Here is a 14,144-nt window from a genome sequence, read left to right as displayed (position 1 = left end):
GCAGAAGAAAATACAAAATAAAAATAGTTAACAAAGTAGAAAAAGAAAAAAATAACAAACCCCTTCCAACCATACAAATACAAAGGGGCTGATCTGTCGAGAAGGGTTAAAAATATTGCCAAGCTGGAGTTACCACGAGCAGGAGACAAGGGAAAATACAGTTACAAATATGAAGAAGAGCTGCGGAAGGGACATGGAAGAGACTTGAGGGCCTCGGATATAAGGTTGCCAGGTTAATGGGCTAGATCGATGGGATAATAAGGACTGACAAAACCCGGAACCAGGAGGAAGGGACGTTGGATGAATATTGGATCTGTTTGTATTTCTTTTTTTTACCATTAGAACTGTTTTATAAAATTGATGAATGTCAGAAAAATGTTGGAATGAAATTACTCGGCTTTAGTAAAGATGTTTAAAGAATTATGAAAGAATATTATGGTTATGAGAAGTTGGTAAGGATAAGATTTAAGTTTTAAGCTTTAAGGTTTATTTTTCTATAGAAAGATAAGATTAAAACAGTTTAGGGTAATGTAATGACAGAATATTATGAAATATGGAAAGGATTTGCTGGGATAATTAATAACTAGGATACAAAGAAAGGGAGGAGGAGGAGGTCAAAGAAAGAAGGTAATGACAGTTGAGGATTGGAGAATAATGAATTTGTTTTTAAATGTTCTTAATTGTTTGTGGGGTATTTTTGTATTTTTTCTGTATCTTTTTCTTATTTTTGAATATGATTTACAGTGTTGACTTTGTCAGGTCAATAAACACCATATACAGGGGTTGGTTTTGCTTTCTGTATTTTTCTTGAAGCTGTTGAGTGGTGAAAATGATGTCCACTGTCCCCCTAGAAGGTTGAAAACCATTTTGGGATTCAGGAAGGGTAGCCTCAAATATTGTTAGGAGATGTTTTCCTAAGATCCTTGCAAGAATTTTGCCAGCCGCAGCTAATACAGATGCCTTGACAGTTTCCGCAATCCATTCTATCACCTTTTTAAAGGAGATTGGTAATTTTGGCATCCCTGAAGTCTACTGGGATCTCCTCATTAGAGTCATTGAGCTTGGTATGCTGCTGAAGCTAAATAATGTTAGTTTGCAAGATCATGTATAAAAAGCAATGCAACTTGGAAACATACTGTGAGCCTTATTATTTCCTCCTGTGGATTATGTAGTACAGTGAATATTTTAATTTTTTTATAAGAAAAATAAATCAAAGGTAAGGAGCATAAAGAAATACTATTACAGCAGCTTGTAAGCAGCATAAGCAGGTTGAACATTATCATTGAACTTGTTCCAAAACATTACCCAAAAAAACACCAATATTTTCTTAAACCTGTTAAAATGATTTACATGTATTGTTTTGTAATCAGTTACAGTGGACCAAATTTCTAAGTTGATTTCAATATAGTAAGAGAGATGTTTTGCCTCTCAATTTTTAGCTGTTATAATCTTAGCAGCAATTATAATGTTGGACATTATTTCTTCCAAGAGAACAGAAGAGGTGGTTCATCACCACCCTACCCTCGTCTAGTTGACTGTGCTGTGAGAGTCATTGCCTCTAAAGCGATCTCTCTCTCTGTCCATTGTCAAAGAAGGAGATACAATAAATTGCCCCTGGGATGCTCTTCTAGGGACCATAGGAGTGCAGTCTGTGTGTGTGTGTGTGTGTGTATACCCACACCATCCTTCTGTTGTGAAAAGAAAGTTCATGGTGGTTCACAACTTATTAAAAATAACCAAAAGAGGTTTCACAGAATGCGTAACAGTGGCTTCTAAAATATGGAGGTGAGATAATAGATAATGATAATTAATTAATAATAAATAATTAACTAATAATAATAATTTTTATTTTTATTTTTATTTATACCCCACCCTCCCCAGCCAAGGCTGGGCTCAGGGCAGACCATACACAGTACATTTCAAATTACTATTAATCCTCAATAATTATAAATGATCAATAATAAATTCAGGTGGAAAGTAGTAGAGCAGGAGTTGAAAGGTCCTCTGGTTTCTACCTACCCAGTGAAGTAATTTCACAGGCCTGTGAGGCAGGGATTAGTCTTTTGGAGGCAGGGCTTTCCTCACTTGGTTTAACAGCTATTCTTGATTCTGCTATAATCATTATTATTAACTTGTGAGTATCTTAACCTGTTAATATGATGAGCTTAAGCAATGCTTCACATTTCTGACTCAGCATAAGTGGAAAGGGATGGGGAGCACCAAGTAATGGTCAGCTGAGTCACTGAAACAAAAGTACAAAGCAGTGTAAGTACAAGTATGCAACCTTTATTTTTTTAATGTTAATTTAGTGGAATCAAATGAGGTGTATACTAGTATACTGGTCATCTATAAATATAGATAAAGTTGACCATGTTTTTATTATATGCATTTTAGTATTTTGTGTAAAAATGCATTATATCCTTGTAATGAAAAAATATGTGTGGGTGGGTGGGTGTTGTGCATCACACTGACAATGACAATGATGATAAATTTTTATACCACTTGGTATAAACTTGAATCACTATATCATTTGTTAAAATTTAAACTTATCCCAGAATGGCATAGAGAGCGATTAAACTGAGCATACTTAAAGTACTAATTTGTGGAATGTAAAGCAGATATAAAATATGCATTGGTCCGAATTGTCTTGTGCTATATCTTCAGTCACTTGTTCTTCTTTGTGGTCATACGACCCCTTTCGTGTTAAAACGCAGAGCACAAATAGCAAAGAAGAAAACTAAGAGCCATGCAATATATGCAGTTTAGCTAGCACAGTCACCCATTGAGCTCTTACACACAGAGCTTTTTTTGTTTTTATAGCTACCTGGTCAGAGATATTTGGGACTGTATCTGAGAAACTGTATATAGTCTGTCTCTTGTCGAGGTGCCCTGATAAATTCATCAAAAGAGGATGAGTTATAAGATGTCTCAAACAAGAAAAAAAGACACTATGGAAAAACATATATTAAGAGTTTTAGGGATTCACACCTATACTGAAACTGATTTCTCAATGGTATTTTAAGGAGTCCAACATAGGGGCATGCTCTTATGGATAAGGAAAGTTCTGCATAACTTTGTAGATGGCAGAATGAATGAGAAGCATTTATTTACCAATACCTGTGTTTCCCACAGTTTTCTTTCCCCTTTACTATCCTTGCAGCATTCTCTTTGCCGACATTGAGGGCTTTACCAGCCTGGCCTCCCAGTGTACTGCCCAGGAGCTGGTGATGACGCTGAACGAACTCTTTGCCAGATTTGATAAACTTGCAGCTGTAAGTTTTCCCTCTTCCTTCTGCTTCCTCAAATGTATTACAGTGGTGCCCCGCAAGACGAATGCCTCACAAGACGAAAAACTCGCTAGACGAAAGGGTTTTGCGGTTTTTGAGCTGCTTCGCAAGATGAATTTCCCTATGGGCTTGCTTCGCAAGACGAAAACGTCTTGGTTTTTTTGCAAGTTTGTTTCCTTTTTCTTAACACCGTTAATACAGTTGCGACTTGACTTCGAGCAGCAACTCATAGAACGCGGTGTGGTAGCCTTTTTTTGAGGTTTTTGGTGATTTTTGAAACTTTTCCAAAACTTTTCTGACACCGTGCTTCGCAAGACGAAAAATTCGCTAGACGAAAAAACTCGCGGAACGAATTAATTTCGTCTTGCGAGGCACCACTGTATAACGGTGCCTTTCGCATGATGTTGCTTTAGACTTTTGCAAAAAAATTCATTGCCTTAAGCGGCAAACTGTTAACATCCTGAAGTAAAAGTGCTTATTTTTCTTCTTATTGTTTTGCAGGAGAATCACTGTTTACGTATAAAAATCCTAGGCGATTGCTATTACTGTGTGTCTGGGTTACCCGAGGCAAGAGCAGACCACGCACACTGCTGTGTTGAAATGGGAATGGATATGATAGAGGCTATCTCGTAAGTGCCAAGCACCACAGGGAGGGGCAGTGGATAAATAACAAATATAGATATAGATATATATTGTGTGTGTGTATATGTGTGCTTCCAATTAATTTTATATCTTGTAAATCAATATGACTGTTTCATACCAGCAGGTCAAAGTCTAGCTGAGACCAAAGGTTTGGGTGGAATAGGAGAGAGAAAGCTTCTGGTACTGGGGGAAAGCCCCAGATACAAGTGCAATAAAGAAGACTTGCAGCAGCTGTGGTGTGACCCACTGAGTACTTGTCATCCCTGCACTATACATGCAGCAAAGTACTTCTGCAGCTCTTCAGCACAGGGAAACACAACACTAGAGAATATTAACTTGATTTGTCAAGTGCAAAAAAGAACAAAACAAATGTATGAAGCAAATGTCCCCGAAGAAGAGTGTATGCTTGAAATATCAATATGATGAATGTTTAAGGAATTTAAATATACTGGAATTGGGGGGGGGGGCACCTTGCATTGCCCCTCCCCTTTTGTAGTTCTACTTCCTTCATGTTGGTTTTTCAAGAAGTCACTTACTATTGTTTGGAGTCAGTAAAACAACAAACTGACCATGGTGAAGTTTTTGGTAAACAGATCCTCAGTGCTAATTTACAAGTAGCTTATTAACAGCGGCCTATGGAAGTGCCAAACCTGGTGAATGGGAGAAGCCCATTCACCCATATTTGGGTCATGGATTCCTATTAGGGCAAAGTGGTGGTACAAACAGTGTATTGTCATCACTTTCCATGACTGCATATTCTGGCATACATGTCCAGCATCCATGCTTGCATGATAATGTAGCTGGTTCCTGTCATGCAGATAGCAACTATGCAGGGCCCTGATCCAAACTGGGATCAAAGTGGGGCAAAGCTGGTTCCTGTCATGCCATGGACTGGATGCAAATTCCCCTCCAGAGTCTAGGTAAAAAATATTCTCACCAAAGTGCTCAGCACTTTGCTGAGCTCTTTAGCTTAGCTTGGCTTGTGCACATGCTCTTTGTGTCTAGATGGCTGCTGGTGTTACAACTGGAATAGCCGCAGTTAAAGTTCTCTTTGATCGTCTGCTTCAAGCTGAAGGGCAGCTTGGGCAACTAGTTGGGCAACTAGATTGGGCAACTAGATTGATGAGCATGGCAGTGACCCAGCTAATGTCCCAAAACAGCTGTGTGCTAAGATGCCAAACCTGAAAAAGTAAGGACATTATGATCTCTTTTGTTTTATTTTGAACTTCTTTGCCTGAGGAAGAGTCTGTGGGTGGTCAAAAACTTGATATTTCACACGACTGAAGGCTCTGTTAAAGATATTGAGCAAAATCCCAACAAAGTTAGGGGCACCTTGAACTTGCATATGCAAGCAGTTGATTGTCATCTTAAATCATATAGTTTTCTGTATGACATAGAGCAGCAACTTTTCTTTGGATTGCACCCATTCTTTCAACCAATACTTGACATCTCCATTTCAAGGTAAACAATCCGCTTCTTACTTATCCTTTCAGCTCTTTACCTGAGACCTCCGAGTATAGGGCGGTATATAAATTCAATAAATAATAATAATAATAATTTCCACGAAATAGATGCTGAAAAGCTACGAAAGCAAAATAGTGCTGTGTTAATGTTTCACAAGCATAAAGAGCATCCTAAAAGGACCAGCAGTTTTAGTGCTTGCCATTCCAGCATTCTGATTTTTATTACCTTCGCTTGTCTGAGAAGCATTCTCTTTTCATCAGAGAATATGGAGGAGGCAGTGAGAACAAAAAGTCTCTCACTCCAGATTTAGCAAAGAGATAAGATTGTTGAATCCTTTTCATCCCACACAAAGTGGGAACCAGGTTTTTCAAAGCTGACAGGGAACAATTTGTAAACAAAAATGGAGTGCACTTCAGTGCCTGTATCGGTGCTTTATATAAAACACACTGCTGCTCTGTGGAAATGCCACAGAGCCTTGCTTGCAGCCCCAGTGAATTAGAGAAAGCACCACATTGTATCAGGGCCAAACTAGAAAAGATTCATAGTGGGATGGGGAGGAATTATGTGGGATTTAGGCACCTCAGGTGCATTCATATATACTCCCCTCAAACTAAGTCCCATTGAAGTCAGCAGGGCTTACTTTTGAGTAGATATGAACAGGCTTGCACTGAATGTTGTCAAGGACAGTTTTGAGAAATGCGACAATTGCTTGGCCTGATGTGAGCAGCACTAAAATAAACAAGGACCACAGCTTAGATTCTGCCCTCAACAACCAAGGCTTGATTCACATACTTTGTTTTGCTGTATGCAAAAAAAATCCTAGCCATCCTCAGGTACACAACCATGTGGAACACCATAGGATAAAGATGAAAGCAACCTGTTTGGAAGTGTTTTAGCTGCATTCATTTTATCAGTATATTCCTTGTGAGGTAAAAGTTGTGAAAAATGATGCTGCAAATTTTTAGCAGAATTCGGCATTCACTGTGCACATCACTGAGGGACCAACATCAATGATGTCATCAAGAAGCCAGTGTGGTGTAGTGGTTAAGAGCGGTAGTCTCGTAATCTGGTGAACCGGGTTCGCATCTCCGCTCCTCCACATGCAGCTGCTGGGTGACCTTGGGCTAGTCACACTTCTTTGAAGTCTCTCAGCCCCACTCACCTCACAGAGTGTTGTGGGGGAGGAAGGGAAAGGAGAATGTTAGCCGCTTTGAGACTCCTTAAGGTAGTGATAAAGCGGAATATCAAATCCAAACTCTTCTTCTCTTCTTCTTCTCTCACATCTCTGCAGCATTTTTGCCCTCAAAAAGAAGTTTGTCTTTATTATTAATAAAGCAACCAATCAATGAATAACCATACATGTGCCTTTTTAAAAAGTGACATGGTATCTGCAGCATGAAGGAAGGGGCAACACTATAACTGAGCCAGTGTTTGATTCATACAAATGCTGTCATACAAATTGTGAAGCTAGGAGAAAGTGAAGGTTACAAGGAGCTCCTCTGATTGCACATAATGTTTGAGGGGAAATGTGCAGCCAATGGTTACACTTTGGCCGAGAGACCTCCTGTGAATTATGTTTTTATGTTGCATTTGTCTTCACACCTAATGTTCAGCATGAGGTTCACAGGGGAAATAAATGTCTGATGTTATCTGATGCCTGGGGAACACTGGTGATCTAAGATCATAGCATCCACTAAGAGCCAACCCCAGCCCCTGGAACGGATTTCCTATAATTTGTTCACCACAAGCCCTAAATTCCTCCCCCTTGGTTCCTGTCTGTTTCCCAGTTTCCCCAAAGCTTGGAACAGGAGAGCTTAGATCATGCAAATGATAGAAAAGTTGAAAACCACTTCTGAGCTCCATGACCCCATTCTGAACTGGGCCTGACAGCTGTAAAACTCCACGGTAGAGCTGATCACAGATCTCCTGGTGTCACATGTGGTTTGTTCCTAATACAGTTGCATAGAAAGCATGTCATGTACTCTGATTGCTGCACACAACACTATATCAGAACTCCCATGAGTTGTGTTAGCAGTATGATCCTCTCATTACAGATATGCATAGGGGTTGGGGAGAGGCACTGAGGCAGGAAGAACAGAGCTTGATACTACCTTACGGGCAGCTAAGGCAAGAGGCTTGAACGAAGAACCACTCAACTCGCTCTGCACTAGTTCTATTAAATCAGTAGCTGATCTGAAATGACACCTTCCCGTGTCTGCAAAACCTTTCCACCAGTAAAGTTGCATTCTGCAAAGAAAAGGCAGAACTGGGGGAGCAGAGTGCAGAATGCAGTTTCTGTCTACAATGCGGTCATGCTTGATTCATTAGACAATCCGACCCATGACATCTTCTCATTCCACTGAAGTTAACTGTTACTCTCTGTACAGCACAACCATCCTGGAAGTGGCTGAGCTATGGCGGCTCCCCACAGCAGCCATAACATGTCCAGTGACAGCAATCACAAGCAAGCATTTAAGGTCTTTCAAGGCCAAGAGTCGCCTCAGTGGTTTCCTCCCTAATCCCTAGATATAATTTCATTGCAAATTGCTGTGTTCTTCCAAGTAAACTTTTGCCCTAAAAGGCAAAATCCCACAAAGGATTCCAGTGATAATTTTGGGAGCAAGCTTTGTACATCTGAGAGCTCATTAGCATTGGAGCCTGTTGGGAGTAACTGAAGAAGACAGACCTGTCTGCTCTGCTGCTGCAGCAGCTCAGCATGTCTTGCTACAGTGAATAATTCACATATGTATTATGTTTCATCTCTGGAACATTTGATACCTGGTACTCTGTGAATAAATTGAGAGCTCTGGAATCTTGTTCTTTTTCTCTTCACAACATGGCTATTATGTTTAATGAGGCTCTGAAAGCTGGCAAGTGATGTCCAGCTTTGGTGTGGAAATCAGAGGCCAGAGCTCTTTGCCGTGCCCCAGATATCCCCCCTCCACACACAAAAACTGTGCTTTGAACTGAAAGCAAATTGACATCCTTGGCTAACTCCTTCATCCAGTGATTTGTGTTGCTGGTCTAGCCAAACTTCACAGTGTGGTTTCTGCCTTACCTAGTGAAATGTAGCATTTAAGCAACACTGTATGTGTGTGTTTACATTATTTTTTTTAAAAACTGAGGACAGTCTCTTCGGTTCAAATGTGTGCCCTCATCAATGTCTTTCATTCCCTCCCCCTCCTGCATCCTTCTTCAGATTAGTGCGGGAGGTGACAGGTGTCAACGTGAACATGCGAGTTGGGATCCACAGCGGGAGAGTTCATTGTGGTGTCTTGGGCCTCAGGAAATGGCAATTTGATGTGTGGTCAAATGATGTCACATTAGCTAATCACATGGAAGCAGGCGGCAAAGCGGGGTAAGAGAGTCCTGCCTTTGAAGTCTACTGTTCTATTTGATTTTGCTCCAGTAACTTCTCTGCAGCCTCACATTAATACATCTACCCTTTAATTATATTCTTGGATATGGGAATTATGGACAAGCAATTCTACCTAGATTCGGGCAAATTACTAACTTTTGATGTTGCGCTCTCTGTACAAAAGGAGAGATGGGAAGTACAGCGTGTCCAAATAAAAACTTCGGATGCCATTTCTTTGCTTCTTCCTGTTCATGTTTGTTACCAAAAAGTGGACTTTAAAATCCTGATCTGGCCCATAGAAATGGTATAGCACAAATGGTGCAAAACTAACTCCTCTTTCTCTGGGTCTGATCTGCCCATGTAGCAGAATGCCAGACTCAGGAGGTGGTGTATCCTACACAAGGAAAGGATTGCTACAATTATCCAAAACTTTCACACTCCATTGTTCCTTTTTTCACAACAGCTTTCTATACCAGAGACACTAAAACTCAGTCTGCAGAGGTTTCCTTTACTGACCAACCATTCCAGCAAATCCTTTAACTGGAGAAATGTTTATGAAATTTAGAGCTGTGCTGAATGTTCACATGAAAATAATGTAACAAAAACAAGTCTGGTTCAATGGTCTTGTTTGGCATGACACACTAAACCAGGGGTTGTCAACCTGGTCCCTAGCGTCCACTAGTGGGCATTTCAGGGTTCTAGGTGGGTGGTAGGGGGTTCTACGGCACAAGCTGAATCCTCCTTCCATTGAGCACTGCTTGGCGATAAAGAAATTTTACTGTCAAGAAAGAAGCATTAGTGGGCGGTAGGTATAAAAAGGTTGACTACCCCAGCACTAAACCAAATGGTTGCACAGTCTGACTAAAACAATGCAACTATGAGGGTTCTTGGAGAGGCCACGTTTTGCTCTTCCTGAGTCTTATTTGCTGTTGTGTCATGCTAAGTCAAGGATGTTGTGCTTATTGTGCAGAGCTGGGCCATTGTTTTCTGCTTTCACTTGGAAACAGAACCTAAATAGGCATGCATCCCCTCTTTTTGCAAAGTGTGAAAGTATTAATAAAAAGCACTTGCACACACCATTGCAGCTTAGCCCTAATTAAACTACAAATCATGGTCACCAACACAAGTTGCTCCAATATTTTATTCCAATTTTATTCCATTTAAAATGTTTTTGTTCTGCTTTTATCTCCCAGCTGGAAATTGAAACAGTTAACTACAATACAAGCATCAGTAAAATATGCATGTGCGTGTGTGTATGACTAATAACCCCCCCCCCACTGTAGCCTCATTAAATTTTCAGTATGTATATGTCCCCTAAAAATTGTTTAAAAAGAGAAGTATCTACCCTTTCCTTGAAAATCTGAAGTCAGGTGAAGGGCCTCTTTGTAAATGAGCCAAGAAGCCTTGACCCTAGCTCTCATAGGGTGTCTCTTGACCATATCAAAGAGAAGAGGGATAGTTAGGAGTGGCAGTGAACCATTGCCTGTTATTGGTGAACTGGGGTGGCATAGGTTGAATGGTTGAACAAATAAAATAACAGTTTAGTCAAGGGATACTTATAAGCACAGGAAAACATAGGCATAACGTTTGTTTTTATGTTATTGACCTCTATGTTAAGCACAAAACTGTGGAACGATTATAGTTGCCGGGTAGGATTTCAGTACAACTTGACCATTCCATTGCATGTAATAGTTTTCTCTTCCAGACTGCTTCTTTCTTAGTTCATTCAGTGATTTTTATTATTTGGTTGCCTTTTGTCTTCATCCAAGGCGAATCCACATAACAAAAGCTACACTGAACTACCTGAATGGTGACTATGAAGTGGAGCTTGGTTTTGGAGGAGAACGTAATGCTTACCTCAAAGAACATAGTATTGAGACCTTCCTCATTGTACGATGCAGCCAAAAAAGGGTAAGAGTCAACCAAAAGTTATAATAGGTTAATAGTCCAGCTGTGCCATATAAAAAGGTGGTACCATAGATACATACCCATGACAACCTGCTAAGAGGGAAGTGGAAGAGTCCATGGTGTAAGATGGTTCATATTGAGTTCATGTTGCTCTTACTATTGAGAGGATTAGATGCTCTCCATTCTTTTGAGGAGTTTATACATTCCATTTTTTTGCACAGTTTATTTGCTGCAATAATAATTGTTTTCAATGTGTCCCCTTCTAGTGAAATTACATTTTTTCCCCAGCCTGATCTGAATAATATTTTATCAGAAGTACTGTACTACTGATTTCACAAAGATTTATTACTTACCTTAAATCCTAAAATGTGCGTCTAGAATTACAGATTTTGGGTGCTTTCAACTAAAATTTACTCAGAAATTAACAAATGAGACTAAGTTACACCCATTAATTCAGTGGGAGAAATTCAAGATCACACTAAGACAGTTGTCCATCAGGGCAAACATTTCAGCTTGCGAGACAAAACAATCCCCCCTCTCCCCCCCCCTCCATGTGCTGTTCCGGGAGTTTTCCCAGTCTGCCCCCCCCAGGCAATTAAGGGGTTCAGGAGCGGGGAAGCCCTGTTTCCTTGCACAAGACTTCTGCTGACTGGACCCATGAGTTGACTTGCACCCAGAAGACCACAGTAATATAACGGGGAAAGTTCTTGTATGAGATAGATTGAGCACGTAAACAAATAAGCATGACTTATTTGGAAGGTTTACCTTGTGGATGTTCCTCTTGAATGGATTTACCTATCAAGAACAATGATCATGGCAAGTGATTTCCCGGTCAGTCATGCTGTATTGACTGCAGATGCTATGCTTCTATCTGGTTTTTATTTATATTTCTATAGAATTTTTGGTTGATGGAGAAATCTTGTCTCTAGAGCTTAGTGCACAAGCTTTTAGATGCAAAAACCTGTATCCATTTATCTTTTGTCATCCAATTATTTTGCCTTGGTACCATTATTACAATCTAGCTCCCTGGTGAGTCAATCAATGAACATTCTGGTTCCTCATGATCTCGCTAACAATGTTAAGCACAGAGAAATCAGCTACAACTGTATATGAGATCAAGGCAAGAGGTCTGTTTTCTATGGTTGTTCACTTGTGCCAAACCTATCTTTGGTTCACTCCTGAACACAAAACGGAGGCTAACAGTGAAAACTTTATAACATCACCCTATGTAGAGATCTTTTTATGGGCAAACAAACAAACAAATGTCCTTCAAAGACCTCTCTATAGGCTGTATCTGGATTGTGTCCTACTAAACTTGGGTACAGGTTGCTTGGGGTTTTCTTTCTAAAAATGCAGCAATAATGTAATGGAACAAAAATGTTGAAAGTGATGTTTAGAGCAGAAATAGTTCCATCAACTCCTAGGAGTGCAAGTCAATTTTTTCCCAAGTGGTGTTCTAGAAATCCACCCAGCTGAACAAACAGAATGATTACTGAGATGACTTTCATGTGATCCTAATGCAGCAAGATAATCAGATAATCTTAATATCTCAGACTTTATGAATTTCAGCCAAGTTTGAGTCCAGTTCGTATAAATTTACTCTGTTACGACGTTGCTGTTGGAAAAACAAATCAGTCTAGAAAGCACCACTTAGATGGATTAGAATGATGAAGCCTACATTGCTTTGGGCAAAGTAGCTCAGAGGGTGTCATATATGCATGAACATGAACTGAGTGACATGTCCACAATTTACACAGCAGAATAGAGAGCTTTGATTGAAATGAAGAAGAATGTGGAACAGAAAGAAGCATAATCAGAGACAGAAAGATGCTAATTTTGTCTTTTATCTCAGCTTAGCACAAAGAACAGTCTTCAGAGCTAACAGCAATGCCTCCTTCTGTACCTTTCCCTATCTGAACCCTGCATGCAGTCTTTCCCTATGCTGCGCTTGCGGTGGAATAAATAGCTTTACATCTGTTCTTTGCTCCGATTTGAGGAATCTCCCATACGCATAGCTAAAAGAGGCTGATGTTGGTCCATGGTAACACTTAACATTTGAAAGTACAAAAGAGCTAATGACAAGGAACAAAGCGTTTCTAATACTGCAATCTTGAGTTTCCTTACCATAAGAGGCTTGGATACTTATGAATTGTCCTTGTAAATCATTCAGAGTTTTGGGAGAAACCTTTCCCTTTGTGTAAAGGGGGAAAAACAAACTGTCTGAACATAGCGACCTTTATAAATATTTCAGCATTAAATTAGGGAAGCTCTGATTTTAATCTCAGAAGGTTCTTAAAGTAGATTGTTCTTCAGATACTTAAAAATAAATATGGCGCACTCCATTTTGTATCCAGAGCTACAAATCCAGGCAATGACAAAAAAAAATGCTACCAATCATTTCCAGACAAATAAGAGTAAGTTGTACCCTGAGCTTCAGGACACTATTAAGAAGACAGATGGCCTCATTTTTAGGAATGGAGCATATATGTTTACAGTTTCAATTTTATATGAGCTGCTAAAAGTTTGCTGCATTTTTCAAGAGAATGGTGACTGTGTTTGTCAGCACTCGAAGTGAATGACTTCATTTGCATAAACTTTTTACAATTAGCAGCAAAGTTGGCAGGTTTGCAAAATGTGCTTTATTTAGCACAAGTAGCTTGGCCTGCAGAAGCTGTAGGCTTCTCCCCCCTCCCCCATACTGTGTTTTATCTGGTGGGAACTGCAACACACCTAAGACAATTTGTGGCCCATTGCAAGAGTTCCCTTTATTGACTTGGAGGGCTATTACATCACTTTATTATAGCCATAGATAAGTGTTTTCCTTTTATCTGTTCTTAGCTATACCCCACAGTAGAACTGCCGATAAAAACACCCTCACTGCTACCCCACTACCACCCATGCAAGGACTTCTGCTAGCATAGTTGGACTTTCCCCTTCTGTCCTTCCTCCAAGCCCACAGAATTGGCTGGGGCGGCGAATGCCTGGAAGAACCCCCAGAACAGTGTGGAGGGGGAGGAGAGCAGGGGTTGTTCTGTCTGGCAGGCTGAAAAGCTTGCCCTCACAGAATGATTGCCATTGTGCTAGGTGGAAATTCTCTCTATTTGTTTGTTTATTTAAAACAAAGAAACGGCTGCGCTGGTTTCATTTGATGTCCTAGAATATATCAGATTAGCCTTTACAAGAGAGGTAGCTGTCAGAATGGGTACCGAGGGAATGTCAGAATGGGTACCGAGGGAAATATGCTATCCGTGCTCAGCTGGGCTGGTCTTCCATCTGTCTGCACTGTCCCAGCGATGAGACTAAGAGACCCAGTCCACTCTGAATGTTCTCCTGAGCTGGATTGTTATTGGTATTAGAAAGTAAGGTGAGATTAAAAGAAAATTGCTGCTCCATTTTCTCCCACATCCTGCTCCAGTGAAGTTAGGACTGCAGGATGTACTGGCAAACCCTGAAATGAAGAAACCTCTTGAAATAATACAAAGTGT

At 40.2% G+C, this 14,144-nt stretch overlaps 1 protein-coding gene across 4 annotated transcripts in view; it reads left to right on the top strand.

Moving 5' to 3' along the window:
- The window catches only part of ADCY5 (adenylate cyclase 5), a 191,735-nt gene that overhangs the window by 129,151 nt on the left and 48,440 nt on the right, over nucleotides 1–14,144 (top strand). For all 4 annotated transcript variants that reach the window (XM_083488660.1, XM_083488662.1, XM_083488661.1 and 1 more), the window contains 4 exons: nucleotides 3,161–3,272; nucleotides 3,789–3,916; nucleotides 8,593–8,751; nucleotides 10,521–10,662. In XM_083488660.1, coding sequence (XP_083344786.1) covers nucleotides 3,161–3,272; nucleotides 3,789–3,916; nucleotides 8,593–8,751; nucleotides 10,521–10,662 — 541 coding nt within the window. The remainder of the gene's footprint in view (nucleotides 1–3,160; nucleotides 3,273–3,788; nucleotides 3,917–8,592; nucleotides 8,752–10,520; nucleotides 10,663–14,144) is intronic.

Source organism: Podarcis liolepis (assembly GCF_965112155.1).
Source record: "Podarcis liolepis genome assembly, chromosome: 1".
Taxonomy (NCBI): Eukaryota; Metazoa; Chordata; class Lepidosauria; order Squamata; family Lacertidae; genus Podarcis; species Podarcis liolepis.
The sequence above is the reverse complement of the archived record's forward strand: the minus strand, read 5'-3'. Positions and strand labels throughout refer to the sequence as shown.